We start from the raw sequence: 14,743 nt of genomic DNA on the forward strand, positions 1-14,743 counted from the left end.
CTGAAACGGAACAGACTCACTATCGACCACCCTTCCATCTCCTACCGCTGGAAAGCTCCGTGGCGGCCCTGAAACAGTTTTCGATGCCAAAAGTGCTGCTCAATCTCGCCGTTCTGCTGTACACGATCGGATTCGGCATGTACTTGTTGTTTGCGTGGGTATATCACGTCGATTCCGACGGAGGCCGAAATGACTTTCGAAACATCTTCATCAGCTTTGTTGCGACGGTGGGCTTTGTCTGCGTGAACGTCTTCGCCACGGACCTATTCGCCATCGTGGACGAAAGGAAAAGAATAGCGGAATTCGATCTCAACAGGACCACGACGTTTGCAAAACCCGTCTCTCAGAAACAACTCGAAGAATGGCTGGAAACGCTGCGAGACATGCAGGACACCACAGCCGGAGGCTCGGAGCTCTACATGAGGCTCGAAACTGCCGTCAATGACCTACAGTCGAAGTGGGACGCAGAGAGAAGGCTGGAGCGATTGCGGCGTAAGCAAGAGCACCGACGGGTACTGACAGAAAGGAGAGAAGCTAGGGCAGGCCCGGAACAAGCATGACCCAAATTTCAACGACACGACATGGGTTCAGCATGTGGAGTACAATCTACGAGTACCATGAACTAACAATGAGATTTTAATTTCATGTCATTTTCAAAACTACATACGATTGCCACGAGTTTGGACATGAGATCTTCAACCCTCTCAGGGGTCGCGAGTCCTCGTCATTCTCGAGCCTTCGGTGGCCATCTCGATGGCGGCCTTGGTCCTGTCGTCGAGGTCCTCCTTGGGCAGCCCGAGAAGGTCGTTGCTGGTCCCCTTGACCGACTCGAAATCCCCGCCTCCGCCACGCCAAAACACCCTGGCGTACAACAGTTTCGGGAACCCGTCCATGTTGCCACTCTGCAACTCGGACACGCCGGCCTTGTAGCGCTCGTGGGCGTCCTCGTACGTGACGGTCCAATCTTTCTCCGTTGTCCCCGTCACCCGCAACACCGAGGCGAAAATGTCCTTTTGGCTGATGAGGAAGGACGAGACGTAGACGAACTGGTTCCGGAACCGGGACAGCGTCGTACTGCCGTCGTCCGCCGCGTCCTCCGGCAGGATCTTCATGCTCATCAACTTGGCCACGGCCCGCCCGGCCTGGTCCCAGGTGCTGGTGTTGATCTTGGTGTTGCCGTCGTCATAAAACACCACGCTCCGGTTCTTGAAGTCGAACCCGTACCGCACCGCCGCCCCCGCGAGGCTGTACTCGTACCAGAACCCACACACCAAGGACACGCGGCCCAGCCCTGCCTTTTCGATGAGGTCTCGGGCCTGCCAGCGCGCGTCGGTGAGCATGGTGTCCTTGGCGAGTCTGTCGTCGGTCGAGTCCGTACCCCAGTCGTTGGGCATGATCCAGGGAACACCGGCTTCGATGGCGGCGTTGATCAGCGTGGCTTGCGTGTCCGGAGGCACGAAGACGCTCAGGGTGATGAGGAGAGCGTCTTGGCCCCGAAGGGCGTCGACTATCGTGGAAGGGTCGCCGTAGTCGACCTTGGCCACTTTGATCCCTCGGGGCAACTTGCTGACGCTGTCGGCCCGCGTGATGGCCGTGACATTGTGCTTGCCGGTCGCGAGAAGGTGTTTTGCAAGGTAACCACCGATTTGTCCGCCAGCCTAGGTTAGACACCACCGTCAGTGTATGTTCCCTTCTCCCGTCGATACGAGTGGCTTTGTGTGGTTGATTCAACTTACACCGACGATCGCGATGTTCTCAATCCTATTCTTGAAGCCTTGTGGCTGATCTTTGGCGTATTGTTGTGGTGCCATGGTGGTAATACTTAGGTATTCGTACGATACTTGTCGAAGTTCTGCTTGTATGGTTCAGAAGTCTTTTCTTATGCTTGAATTGTCCTCTCCCTCCTCGCCAAAGCCTTCGGAACGTCACAACTATATACCTTGAATTTCCTCCCCATCCCAGAAGCAATGCCAGGCCCCGGAAGTAAGTTGGGAGGCATATTCTCGTTATGTCCGATTGGACAGAAGAGGGTTTGACTCCGCCTTTGATTCTGATTGGTATTTGGGTCCTGTTTCGATACGAAAACGGGTTAGTCTTGCGCGCTCTGGGAGTCGGCTCACAAGTGAACCATTTTCCCGACCTTCAATTCTTCCTCAACTGGATAGAATATCCTTTCGAACACTTTGACAGAGTATGTTACCGGATAAAACGAGGCAATTCTGATGATCAGGCCAATCAATCTTTTCACGGTCTTCGGCCCATCACTGAACCGGTGCAGTGCAAGCAGCTACATCATCATTTTGGTAGTCACATCCACATGATTTCGGGCATAATGATATCGCCTTCAGGATCTGCAAAGATACTCCGTCAAGGTTTAACTCCTATATCTCTCAATCGGTCGTGAAGAAGAGTCTTTTGAATCACGTTTCTGGTTTTTGGTCTGTCTGTCTGTCTGTCTTGTCTGCTATTCAATTCGGTCCCCGCCTCCATTCTCTCTCTTCCCCTCCATCAATTCGTAGCTGATTCGTTATGAGATTGAACACAAAGAAGAAAGGAAAAAGGACACCCCATGTCTAGGCTAGGTAGGTTCAGCTAGGTCAGGTAGGTAAGTAAAGGTAGGTAGGTACATGAAACATCCCATGGCTCGTTATGCATAAAAAAGATCCTGACAGTTCTTCTGTCGTTCTGCTCGAAAAGGTCAACAACCAAGGAGAGATTCATCAAAACAACTCTTTATCCATCTCTCCCCCTTTCGCGACAATGCTCCAGTCTAGAATGCAGAATTGATTACTCCGGAGAAACTTCAGAGATCTAATATGTCGCCGACTGAAATTCACAAAGGACGCCTGAGATCAAGGACAAAGACGAGAACAACCACAGATCGTGGCCAATGTTGACTCTGTCTTTATGTTTCGACACCAAACCAGACGGTCATAAACCATGGATGAAGTCAATGGAATGTTAATCATCGACCCGTGTTGAAGAACCAGCTGCTTCGTTTATTCCCCCCGTCCGACCCAGCCAAACTTGAGATAATGGGCAAGGAAGCTGCTCCATTAGCGTTGGCTCCGTCCAGGTTGGAAGGAGGAGCACCGCCTCCTCCGCGAAGTGGTTTTGCGATTCTGGCTCCGGCGTTCATGAGACTATTGAATCCACCTGCTGCGCCAGGGCCACCAGCGGCCATGTTCCTTGACGACACTTTGGCGGCTTCAAGACGTTCCTTGACTGCGGCCAGTTGTTGTTCGAAACTATTTCGGACTGGTTAGCGTCTCCTATCATGATTTGAGCAAATCAGAAATACATACCGATGGTTCGCTGCGGTGAGTTTCTCCTGGCTATCGCTCAGCAGACTTTCCAGACTCAGAATCCGTTCATTTCTTGCAATCAGCTTGCGCTCTGCAATTGCCACTTCCTTCTTCAGGCTGGTGTTTTGGTCCACGAGCTGTCTCTGCACCACGGTAAGTTGTTCCAAGTTGCGCTCCAAGAAGGCCATCTTCTTCTGTTGCTGGCGATTGTTGCTCGACCTCAGAACATTGTTGTACTGTTCTCTTGTCTCATCGAGTGAGATTTCGAGTTCAACAACACGCTCGCATCGGTTCTGAAGATCTCTCATCAGGTTCTTCTTCATTTGATCGAACTCGGCCATCTGCTGCTGTACGCTCTTGTTGGGTGTTCCATTGGGTGCTCCGTTTGCGGCGCCACGGCCTTGCAAATCGGACATGGACTTCTGAAGCTTTTCAATCTCCTGAGACTTGTGAGTCAGCTGGTCTCGCAGATCATGCACCAGCTCAGTCTGTGCCTCTCTTCGATCCGAGTAGAGCTGCTCCAATCTGTTCTTGACATCTTCCACATCTTCGGGGCTCAAGTTGCGTGTCAGTAAATCCTCATAATCTTGTTGAACTGAAGCTAGTCTCTCTTCTAGGGCAAGTGTTCGCTCCTCATGCTCGCTTTCTGCACGAACATTCAGGGACGTCTCTGCTTGTCGAGCTAGGTCTCGAGATTCAAGCAATTTGTTTCTCAAGTCATCTAGGACATCCGATGAGACTTGCTCCCCGTTCAGACTGGCAGCATGGAGTGACTCGACCTGATCGAGCATATCGCGCATACGTGCCTCGTTCTCGGAAAACGCATTGTCTCCCAAGTCGAACCCTGCCATCATTTTAGCCATTTTCTCCTTTTTCTTGCGATCCTTCTCGTCGAGAGCTGCCGTGGTCTCCTTGGCACTCATCTTGAGTTCTAGAAGTTGTTGTTTGACAGATACCAACTCGGTCTCTAGCTCGGTGTTCGCGTCTTTCAAGCCTTCCATGGTGATTGCATCTTCTTTGCCCTGATAGCTCAATTTCTGCAATTCCAGTTCGGTCTTGTTGAGTTTATCAGCCATGACCTCGTTGTCTTTCGTCGTCCGAAGTGCTCCTTCTTTATACGACTTCAATTCTTCTCGCAGTTCCTGCAAACTGCGTTCGGCATTAGCTGCTTGAGTCTCTTTCTCCGTCAGCTGGTCTTGCAGTTCATTCTCTCGGCGTAGGAACTCCTCTCTCTCGTCCTTTTCCAGAATGATACTGGGTGTGCTGGATCTCTCGCCCATTCGAGAATCTGGCCGACTTGGAGTTTCTGACCTTAGCAGATCCGAAGGAGCACGAGAGGGCGTATCTGGCCTGGCCCTCGATTCTGATTTTGTGCCTCCCATCGGAGGAGCCCATTTTTCTTTTGGAACTGTCTCTCCCCTCCGCCATAACGACAGTTCCGCGTCCACAGAAGCTATATACTTTTCGAAAGTTATCACTTGGTTTTGGATGATCTTCAATTGGCGTTTCAGTTCCGCAGGACTCAATTCGGCATTGATCTTGGCCTTGTTCTTGATCGTCTTTGCTCTCATTCCGAAGCGCAAGGTGCTGACAGTCTCTGCATCGTTGTAACTGCTGGGAGAACAATTGATGATCAAAGTCGTTCTTGAATTACCTCCCAAACTTTCTTGGAGAATTCTCGTCAATTTCGAGTCTCGATAAGGGACGTGAGTGGATTTGCCATCGGTCAAGGCGTTGATGACCATTCCGAGAGCGCTCAAACTCTTGTTGATCTTCTTTGCCTCCTCTAACGTTTGTCCACTGGCGCCTGTCTTGCCCACCTTTTCTGAACCTGCCAAATCAACCAGATAAAGCATACCACTCTTTTGTGAACCAGTATTGACGTCCTTTTGATTTATCGTGACCAAAAATATCGAGTGTGACCGCGAAGATTCCAAATTCATGTTTGTAGATGCTGTAACTCTTGCTCGTTGACCCAGATGCATGGCTGTGTACACTTCATCAACCGTATTCACGTATATCTCTCGTAAGCCTTTCACATATGGACCCTTCGGGCCTTCGTTGATGGGCAAGTTGTCCATAACCGGGTTCAACAGGTCTCGTATTCGTTCCATGTAGATTTCCAGGTATGAGATGCCCACGGTGTATTCGATCTGAGCCGAACCATGCACGAGAATGGCATCGAATATCTGCTCAGTGATTCGCGGGATTATACCTTTTTTGTGTGAATCATCCATATCTCCCATCATCGTATAAGACTTTCCTGCGCCAGTCTGGCCATAAGCAAAGACCGTTCCATTATAACCATTCATGACATCTTCTACAGTTGATCTGATGGAGAAGTCGAAGATGTCGGCTTGTTGGGAGGACATATCAAAAACTCGGTCGAACGTGAAGGGAGCATTCGTTTCGGCGGACTATACGACATGAGTGTCTGGTCTACTGCTTTCTGCGACAGGACAACAAACCTGGACCTGGCAGGTGTCCTCGCCAGTAAAGTGGACAATTGGTTGACCTCCATTTCCGATTTCGACTTTGTTCTGCGGACGGAATCGGGCAACAACTGGGAATCGTGTTAGCCGGGCCAGTCAAAGTCGTATAGGTTGACAATACCTTTGATGTTGTTGCCCCCTCCTCCGCTGGCTGAGTTGGAACTGGGATCAGTTGTTAGCGGGGATCTGGCGTATATATTGAACAGAGTATCAAGACGCACGCCATGTTCAAAACCCGAGGAAAATTGTCAATCGGGCCAGGAGGAAAGCATCAGTGTCGAATAGATCGACCCGGCCGCGCGGGTGGTAAACAGAGGACAAGTTGCGGTCGCAGACAGTGAATCTTGGGTCAATGGGATGGTGGTGCAGGGGATTGTCGCAGTCGCGGATGTTTACGTCTGCAGCCAAATGTCAAACCTCGTTCGATAGGCTCCTGGAAAGGGGATCGGTCGTCAATGCACGATTCGCTGCAGGACAAAGATGTAGAACATACACAGATGATGAACGGACACGCGCAGCAAGCGGCACAAGGGCGGGAGCCAGACGGACGGGCCAAACTCGTTTCTAACCGTACAGTACAGTAAGTGTGTGCCACTCGGCAGCGGAACGTGACGCGCCAGCCCTAAACATCTTCGCCCAGGCACCAATTACAAGGGTTCAGGGGCCTTACTTGGTCCCTAATAGGCGCATTGGCTCCAGTGTGAAGCCCCCTGTAACTTAACAATTTTCCAGACGCGTACCAGTTATTGACTCAAAATCACGTGTAACAACAAGTAGCGTGTTTTATCGCTGTGAGGCAAGAGACTGCGCTGCGCCAGAATACCTGCACTCAACACCACTTCCGATTCTTCAATGTGAGGACCACTGCGGGATATCACTTGAGGCGGGTGTCATTTATTTATATACAGGTAGGCAAGTACTAACCAGCTAGGCGGTATGTTTTCTAGCAACCACTCAGACATGCTCACGCCTTCTCCAACACAAGCACCGAAGAACATGAGGATGCATTGTACGTCCGAACATCGACCAGCTTCAAGCCTGACCTCTCAATCAAATGTTCCCATTCCGTCCGTGTGCGTTCCTTTCCTGCGAACAAGACATTCATCCAGACATCCTGCAGCGACGCTTGCCATGGCACATTGGTATCGGGCATGAACACTTCATCCGCCAGTATCTGCGAATCGCTACCCATTGCCTCCGCCAATCTGGACAGAATGGACACACAGTCATCATCTGGCCAATCATGCATGATACGACGGAGGTAGTAGAACCTTGACCCTAGCACTTTGGTTAACATTCTCCCACGTAGGTTCAAGTGTGCCTTGCTGGGGACTGCTTACCCTGAACAGACTGCTTTTCGAAGAAGTTCTGCGTCGTGACCTTTACGCCCTCGATCGGCGGCAATCCACTCACAGCCTGAGGAAGATCTTGCAGGACAATTGTGCCGTGAAGATTGGGATACTTTTCGAGAAGTTGCTTGCACTGGTGACCGTGGCCACCACCAACGTCCACAAAGAACGGTTTCTCAGAGCCTTGCGTGACCTGCCGGGCCGCCTGGTCGAGCACATTCAGGCCTTTGAGCCAATCCGAGTTCTGAATTGCCGTCATGGAAACTTGAAGGGCGTTGAAGTTTTTCGGGTGCTGCTTGAGCCAGTCGAACCCACCGAGCTCGGTGCTGTGTCCTTTCTGGAACGGAGTCTTGGTGTTCGATGAGATGTCTGCGTATGATGTTTCCTCAAGAAAGGCAGGCAGTGCGCTGGCGGCCGGTCCGCAGGTGTCGAATCTGTTTCAAGTTGAGGACGGCGCATTCGTTCAGCGCCCAAAAGGCCTAGAGGGTGAACCTACCCGTGAACCATACCAGCATCAATCTGAGGGCTGGCAAGAAAACGTGTGAGCTTATTAGCTTGATAGTGATCTGGGGATGGGTTCAAGACGAATCCCAAGGAGGCAAGATATCGAAGTAGTCGTCCTAGGTTGATGTGAGCCGATGATCCAGCGAGTGACAAATCCGGATATGTTGAAAAACACGTACGGAGCAGTTCAGGACTTGCGCCCGACCTCTCAGCGAGCTGTGCCACGCTCACAGGCGACGAAGCATTTTCAGCAAGGTGCTTGAACAGGCCCAACTGGACCCCAACATATAACACGCTGATTTGGATTTGCTAGATGCCAATTATAAGATCAGCCTGGAATCTGATTGTACTTTCGAATGATCATGTACCGAGTTATACAACTTCATCAACGTGTCCATCGGACTTTCAAGCTGAGACTGAAGCTGTTGAAGACTGGTCAGTATCGTTTGTCGGCCAGCCTCGTCGGCGGCCTCCGCCAGCGACGTGATTTGTGTGATGATCGATTCCATGTTATAAATAACCACTCTTGGAATGTTGCGAAATACGATGATGAGGGACAATGTGACAACCGACTCTATCACCAAGTGCGCATCAATCAATCACTTTATACATGCAGCGGTGTGGGCCATGAAGCGCTATGGCCGAAGTGCATCGCCGTGGATTTTCCCGGAGCCCGTGGAAAAGAACAAGACATCATAACCCACCAATACCCATCATACGAGGGAGGTGAAAAGTCAAAAGCTCGATCTATCAATACTGAATAATTCAACGTGCGCCTACCAAAAGCCTGTTAGGGCCGAAGGTGATTCGGTGTTGGTGTCCTGGCCACGGATATCTGGTTACGTTATATGACCGAGCTTCACCAGGCACCACCATTTTAATTCTGAAGACGACTTGGACAATGTATCATTTATATTCTACTTGGACTGATGGCGGCAGCCTAGTTTCTCCCTGCCTTCAAGACTGAGGAGCGATAGCAAAGAGTTTATTGAATGTGCTTCCAGGATCATATTTCGCCTTCAACCCTTGAAGTTTTGCATAATTCTCTCCAAAGATATCCCTGGATCTCTCATCATATTCTGTTTTTTTTTTGGAAATTTGTCAGTCAGTCATGATGACCACTTTAAACACACAGAACAGTCGTTGCCGTTGAGGCAATCACTAGCAAAAGGACAAAAAGACTTACGATCATAATTTCCATAGAGCAACACGGCCCCTTTGTCACCTCTCAATCCAACACCACCCTCGACACCTTTGCCCGTCTCTTTCCCCTGTCTCTCCAGTTCGGCCTTGAACTTTTCGTTGACATCCCGAGCCCACTGTCTACACTTGGCGTCGTTCTCTTGTTTGTTCCACATGGGTAAAATCAGGCCGTTCAAGTGCCAACCTCTATTCGCAAAGCTGCCAACGTTCTTCTCCTGGACCACCTTCAGGGGGTCGAAAATCTCCCACAAGATGATGCTCACGTGCGTATCCGGATCGGGGTCCGTGAAGGCGACATAGTTCTCGAGCATCTCCAGCACAAAGTCGGTGCGGACTGGCATGCTGAACGCCGCTCCCTTCATGCTCGCACGCATCCCGATCGGCGGCGCCAAGAGGGTGTTGACGGTCGGGTATGGGACCATGGCCGTCGTGTCGACCGGCGCCCCCAGATCATAAAGCTCCTTGTACATGGTCTTGGCCTCCTGCTCCGTGCCGAAGTATATGACACTCACCAGGATCATGACCTGTCCGCCCGCGGGTGGAGGCCTGGCGATGGCGATACCTCCGGTGCCCCTGCCGGCAACTTTTGTCTTTCCGTTCGCGTCCGGAGTGTAGAGCCTGTTGGTGGCGTCGACAACCTTCGTTATGATTTCAGGTGTCGGTGGGAAGATCAGGAGTCCAGCCCAGACGTCGCCCTGCTCGAAAGCCTTCAGTACGAACTCGGTGACGGCTCCAAAGTTCTGGCCCGCGCCCTGCAGAGCCCAGAAGAGATCTGCGTTCTCCTTGGGGTTCGCCTTGACGATGTCACCGTTTGCAAGGACCACGGTGCATTCGAGCATACAATCGATCGAGAGACCATGTTGCCCCGTGAGCCATCCATAACCGCCGCCAAGTACGAGACCACCTACGCCACTAAATTCGCAAGAAGGATCAGTGTCAGCAAAATGAGAAAAAAGGAGCAATAAGAAGAAGCAGAAAAAAATGAAATAGGCAAAAAAAAAAGACTCACGTATCTGCGACCGTACCTCCCACAGTCGCGAGGCCAAACTTGACCCCTTCCTGGTCGACGTCCCCCCACGTCGCTCCGCCCTGGACCTTGAACGCCTTGACTCCGCCTTCCCAATCCGCGACGCTGACCCCGCGCATCTTGGCGTTGAGGTCGACCAGCAGTCCGCCGTCGGTGCTGCTCACGCCCGCCGTGCTGTGCCCGCCTCCCTTGACGGCGACGTCGATGCCCTTCTCGCTCGCGTACTTGAGCGCGACGCTGACTTCTTGCGCGGACGTCGGGGTCAAGACGGCCCCCGCCGGTTTCTCTGCGGCGCGGGACCAGCGGTGGATACTCTTCTCGTAGCCCTCGTCCGTCGGCGCGAGGACCTTGGCGGACGTATCTTTCAGCAGGGTTTGGAGATTGTCAATGTCCGAGGCCGTGATGGCACGTTTGGTCGATGGTGAGATTGAACCCATGTTGAGTGTGTTAGAGTGTTCGTTCTTGGACGAGGTTGATAAAGGTATAACCGTTCCCCTCTAAATGCTTATCAGTCGACACCTCTATCTTTAGGGTCAAGAGAATATATATGTGTGTGTATAGATGTATTTTATGTTTTTGAAGGAACGACGCAAAAAGAGTAATCTGCCAGCTTAAGAAGAAGATGAAACTCGAAAAGAGGAAATACAAAGAAAAGGGCCAAGCGTAAGGGTAAGGTAAGGTAAGGTAAGGCGTGCTGAGTCGAGCATCTCGTACTCGTGTTACTTTTCGGTAGAAAGAAGGATTAGGGATGACACGATTCTTGGCCCAAAGTTGGAGAGTCGGTAAATACCCAGCCAGTTACTTCAAGTGGCCAAGGTACCACATCTACCTTGCCTAACTTAGCTAAGTATGGAGTACGAGAGTGAGCCTCCCCCCAGGCACGCACGGAGGCTTATCAGACGACAAACTACTCGGGTAGAGAGAGAGAGAGAGAGAGAGAGAGCTCTAGTTCTTTTTTACTTACTCCGTATCATATGGTAGATTTAATTACTTGAATTGGGTCTAGGAATTACCCCGCCAAAACGGGAACCTCGTTTTGTCTGTACTTTAGTTAGGAAAAAGTACTGTTTACTAGGTAAATAATACTCTTTGCGCCCAATCTTTTGATGCAGCCATATCTTTACAGTTCTGCTCCGAGTCAAGAAAGATTGATCAAAGAGACTGGAAGGGGTATTTGCCTACTTCAGATCTACACCGTTCACGATATTGTTGTAGAAGGAAACTTGAACTGGCGACTGCTGGAGGGGGTTTGGGGTACTAGGGGATTGAACTCGTGTGGGGCTTGCCTCTGTGGCGTTTGCTCTCTCGGCACGAATACGGATACCTCGGGGGGCGTCCAAAGGTACAATCATAACGCTATGGTTTCGAGCTGGCTATCGAGGGAAGAGATTAACTACTGGTTCACTGAATGCCCAAGTATCTCAGTACGAGTACTGACTTCGGGACAAGCATGGCTCCAGCTGCCAGCATCAGCCACCAAAAGGCGGAGTCAGACACACCTTCGTCCACCTTGCTGTGTCTATGCACAGAGTGGACAGTTCTTCATTCCTAGGGGCAAGTAACTTAAACATCTCACGAGCTGGATTAATTGCACCCTGGCTGGATACGGTACCCTGTGTACTCACGCGGTGTGACGTGTCCGGGGAAACACAGATCAACCCCCCTGATCGGATCAGCCTCGTGGTTCATTGCTCGTGCCCGTCCTCATCCTGGGACATGGAAGATGCCTCATCTCGTCACCGAGTGCAGGACTATGTATCATAAATCGACCTCGCCGGCGCGTCAGCAGGTTTCTCGATATTCTCATACAACGCCTTTGACTGTTTCGGCACATGGTCCTCCATCCACGTGTACAAGGTATCGAAATCTCGACACTTTTTGACCGAGTTGAAATCCGGCCACGGGGTGTACGACCGTGCCCCAGTCTCCGGATCGTCCACGTACACCCACTCGTACGTGATGACGTCCACGTCGGCGTGGCACACGATGGCCTGGAGGAGCATGTGCAGGCAGTGGTTGCGGTGCGCCAGGTGCATCTCGGACGGCGGCGTCGAGTTCCAGTACCGGCCGTAATGGATCTCCTTGCGCAGCGTGTTTAGGCAGTGGATCTGGTGGACGAAGTCGTACGTCGCAATGTACGCGTCGTCGCCCATGCCCCATTTGGAGTCGACCTTGATGGCGCGGGACGGGTCCTTGTGCACGCGCCTGACCGTGTCCTCCGACACGGTCCAGATGTCGTGGTCGAGGAATTGCCAGGCTTTATCCACCTCGGGAGATGGGTCGCCACGGTAGATGGACGTGTCGTTGTAGAATCGTCCGTCGAATTGGACCGTTTTGCTTCCCAGGTCCAGAGCGTCGAAGATTGGTGCTGTGAGAGAGGGAGTAAGTCGGTGTCATACATATCATGTCATGTAAAGAGTCATACGCAGTAAACAAGTGTACGATTATTTAAAGAAGGATACCAAATAGTGGACGTCTTTCTTTACTTACAATAGCTTGAGAGTTGTTTGAGAGCCGAGTTGAATTCCGGCTTTTGATAGGGAGATGTGTTGACAGAAGATGAGGAAGAGATCCGTCGAGATCTGTTGATGAGGACGAGAAAGGCAGTAGTGAGGCAGAATAGAACGACATTGATGATTGTTAACGCAGTGCCGAATGTTCTCTGGCAGGAGTTGTTCGATCGCTGAACAAGCATTCCTTCATCTCTGTTCGGCCATGAGGAGGAAGACTTTATGCCCTCCATGAATGGTTGCTGTTCTTCTTCGTCTTTCTTGGTTGAGGCATCCTTTTTTGATCCGAGGCCTGAGAAGTAGAGCCTCAGAATCTGTATCAGATGATGACTTGGGGTCACAATGGCCGTAACTGACGAATCTCCCATGGTAGGAAATCGAACATGTCTTCGTAAAGAAAAGGATGTCGAAGGGAATCAAGTCTCCAATGGCCGATAACTCACAGTTCGTCAAGATACCACGACACACCCTTCTGCATTGACGATACGGGTTGTTGGAAGGGATGGCCAGGAAACCCCACTACTTCATCTTGATGTGCATTGGTGTGAGTCAAATGTCACATAGCTGCATACATGGCCAAAGTGGTCCATACCTGTCCATGTTTTATGCAGCGCTCAGAACTGGCTCTCACGTCAGCTCTCGGGGGGCCATTTACTTTCACCGTGCATAGCGAGCAGGTGTGTCCATGTCCTGGGCCAGATATGGTCGCAACGACAGACTCCTCATGGGCGATGATTGCCAAGCCGGTCTGCGCTCCACACGCTTTATCGATAGGTCCCATGTGGAGTGGGTTGGACTAGTATTAATCGTTGCAGCAGACAACAGACGACCACATCAGGTTGCCTACATCTTTACTAGCTACTACTCCATTGAAGAAGCCCCTCTTTATTGAACGAACCAATGGAACAAATAACTACATGGTGCTCATGGTCATATACTCTAGTCGGTAATTGACATAAACATCTTCTTAACTACGGATAGGGAGGCTTGTCAAGCTGCCTCACACCCGGCGGCTTTCGATATTTTCGAACATTTATAGGCGACTGATTCTCCACCACCCAGCCCTTGATTCGTTCAAAGTCTCGACATTGGTGATACGTGCTGAAGTCGGGATATGGGAGTTGGTACCCGTCTACCCAGACGTACGTCGTCAGGCCAGTATCTGCCGTGCACATGATTTGTTGACGAAGCATATCAATACAATGATCTGTAGTAAGAATTTAGCAGGAGAAGCTCAATAACATGTGCAGAACGAGTCTGGACAACTCACCGACATGATCTCGAAAAACCTGTGGTTTGTCTGTCCAGAGTATGTCTTGGTCCTTGTAGTACTCTGCGTATGAGACTTTGCGAAGCATATTCTGTTACTGTCAGTTGGAAGTCATGTAGACTGGATATCAACGTCCATACCAAGCAATGTAAATGGTGAAAAACTTCCAACCCTGCAATGTATCCGTGTCCTATTTGTGTTGGAAACCTGACAGTCTCCTCGGTGAAGCCCCCTCTTCCATTTTGCTTAAGATCATCCTCTGAGATGGCAAAGTATGTAACTTGAAATGCACGTTAGTCTTGAGATACTCGATGTTGAAAAACACTGACTGTTGTGAGTGACACTGTTCCAAAGGGCGTCGAGTTCAGGCCGAGGTGATCCTTTCCATGCCGACCTGAAGTCGATAGAGCCGTTGAATTTGACAGATCTGTATCTCATTGCATCGACTGGGGGAGCTGCTGCACAGTCAGACCACATCCTCACAATCTCGACAGGGCACAATGACAAGGTGTCAAGTGACTTTCGAGCCGTGAATATCCATTTTCCAAACAAGTCGACCGTGACGCGCCGAGTACAAGCAATGAGATCAGAGATATCGACACAGCATGGACGATCCAGTGTGTGTACTTCCACCACACAGCCTGGGTGAAAATGTTTCGATGATCCCGCAAAGCCTCGAGGTCTTGTTCATGTCCTCTGGGAGATTGGAAATAATTTGACCTGGAGCTCAAGAGACTTTCGGTGCTCTCGTCCTTTTGGGTCATTGCTTTCAAGGCAGGATTGTAAGAGTCTAGGTTGGGAATGCGCGGTTGACACGGCGCCCCCGTTCGACTAGACTTCTAGATTAACTCCCTCCTTCCGACAGCTTGACTTCTTTCTGACCCGGAGTGTTCGGAAAAGGAAAACAAGGACTGCTAAGAGGTAAGCGATGTGGATCGAGCATGTCTATTTCATGTCACTACCTTGGTCGCCTTGCATATGAACTTCATACTTTGTGACCAGTCATCGTCCTTGATGAGGCATGAACGAGGAGCCGAAGCATTCAAAACCTGGTTGGTTGCATGCAGCATTCAACTAGCCAGA

The 14,743-nt window shown here is 50.8% G+C and overlaps 3 protein-coding genes across 3 annotated transcripts; all 3 read right to left on the bottom strand.

Moving 5' to 3' along the window:
- Positions 1-2,421: 2,421 nt before the first annotated feature.
- Positions 2,422-6,267, bottom strand: PV06_02285 (uncharacterized protein). The gene is made up of 5 exons (XM_016402943.1): positions 6,019-6,267; positions 5,919-5,959; positions 5,774-5,868; positions 3,306-5,722; positions 2,422-3,248 (listed from the first exon to the last, which is right to left on the bottom strand). The coding sequence occupies exons 1-5, from the start codon at positions 6,021-6,023 to the stop codon at positions 2,966-2,968; spliced, it is 2,841 nt and encodes a 946-aa protein (XP_016266840.1). The 5' UTR covers positions 6,024-6,267; the 3' UTR covers positions 2,422-2,965.
- A 397-nt stretch (positions 6,268-6,664) lies between these two features.
- Positions 6,665-8,159, bottom strand: PV06_02286 (uncharacterized protein; the record flags this gene model as incomplete). The annotated part of the gene is made up of 5 exons (XM_016402944.1): positions 6,665-7,075; positions 7,138-7,580; positions 7,643-7,766; positions 7,830-7,959; positions 8,019-8,159. 5 exons carry the CDS (start codon positions 8,157-8,159, stop codon positions 6,762-6,764), a joined length of 1,152 nt encoding a protein of 383 aa, XP_016266841.1. The 3' UTR covers positions 6,665-6,761.
- A 387-nt stretch (positions 8,160-8,546) lies between these two features.
- Positions 8,547-10,560, bottom strand: PV06_02287 (uncharacterized protein). Its single transcript, XM_016402945.1, has 3 exons — positions 9,863-10,560; positions 8,837-9,765; positions 8,547-8,729 (listed from the first exon to the last, which is right to left on the bottom strand). Exons 1-3 carry the CDS (start codon positions 10,315-10,317, stop codon positions 8,608-8,610), a joined length of 1,506 nt encoding a protein of 501 aa, XP_016266842.1. The 5' UTR covers positions 10,318-10,560; the 3' UTR covers positions 8,547-8,607.
- Between the last annotated feature and the right edge of the window lie 4,183 nt (positions 10,561-14,743).

The sequence above is a fragment of the Exophiala oligosperma genome (genome assembly GCF_000835515.1).
Source record: "Exophiala oligosperma strain CBS 72588 unplaced genomic scaffold supercont1.2, whole genome shotgun sequence".
NCBI lineage: Eukaryota > Fungi > Ascomycota > Eurotiomycetes > Chaetothyriales > Herpotrichiellaceae > Exophiala > Exophiala oligosperma.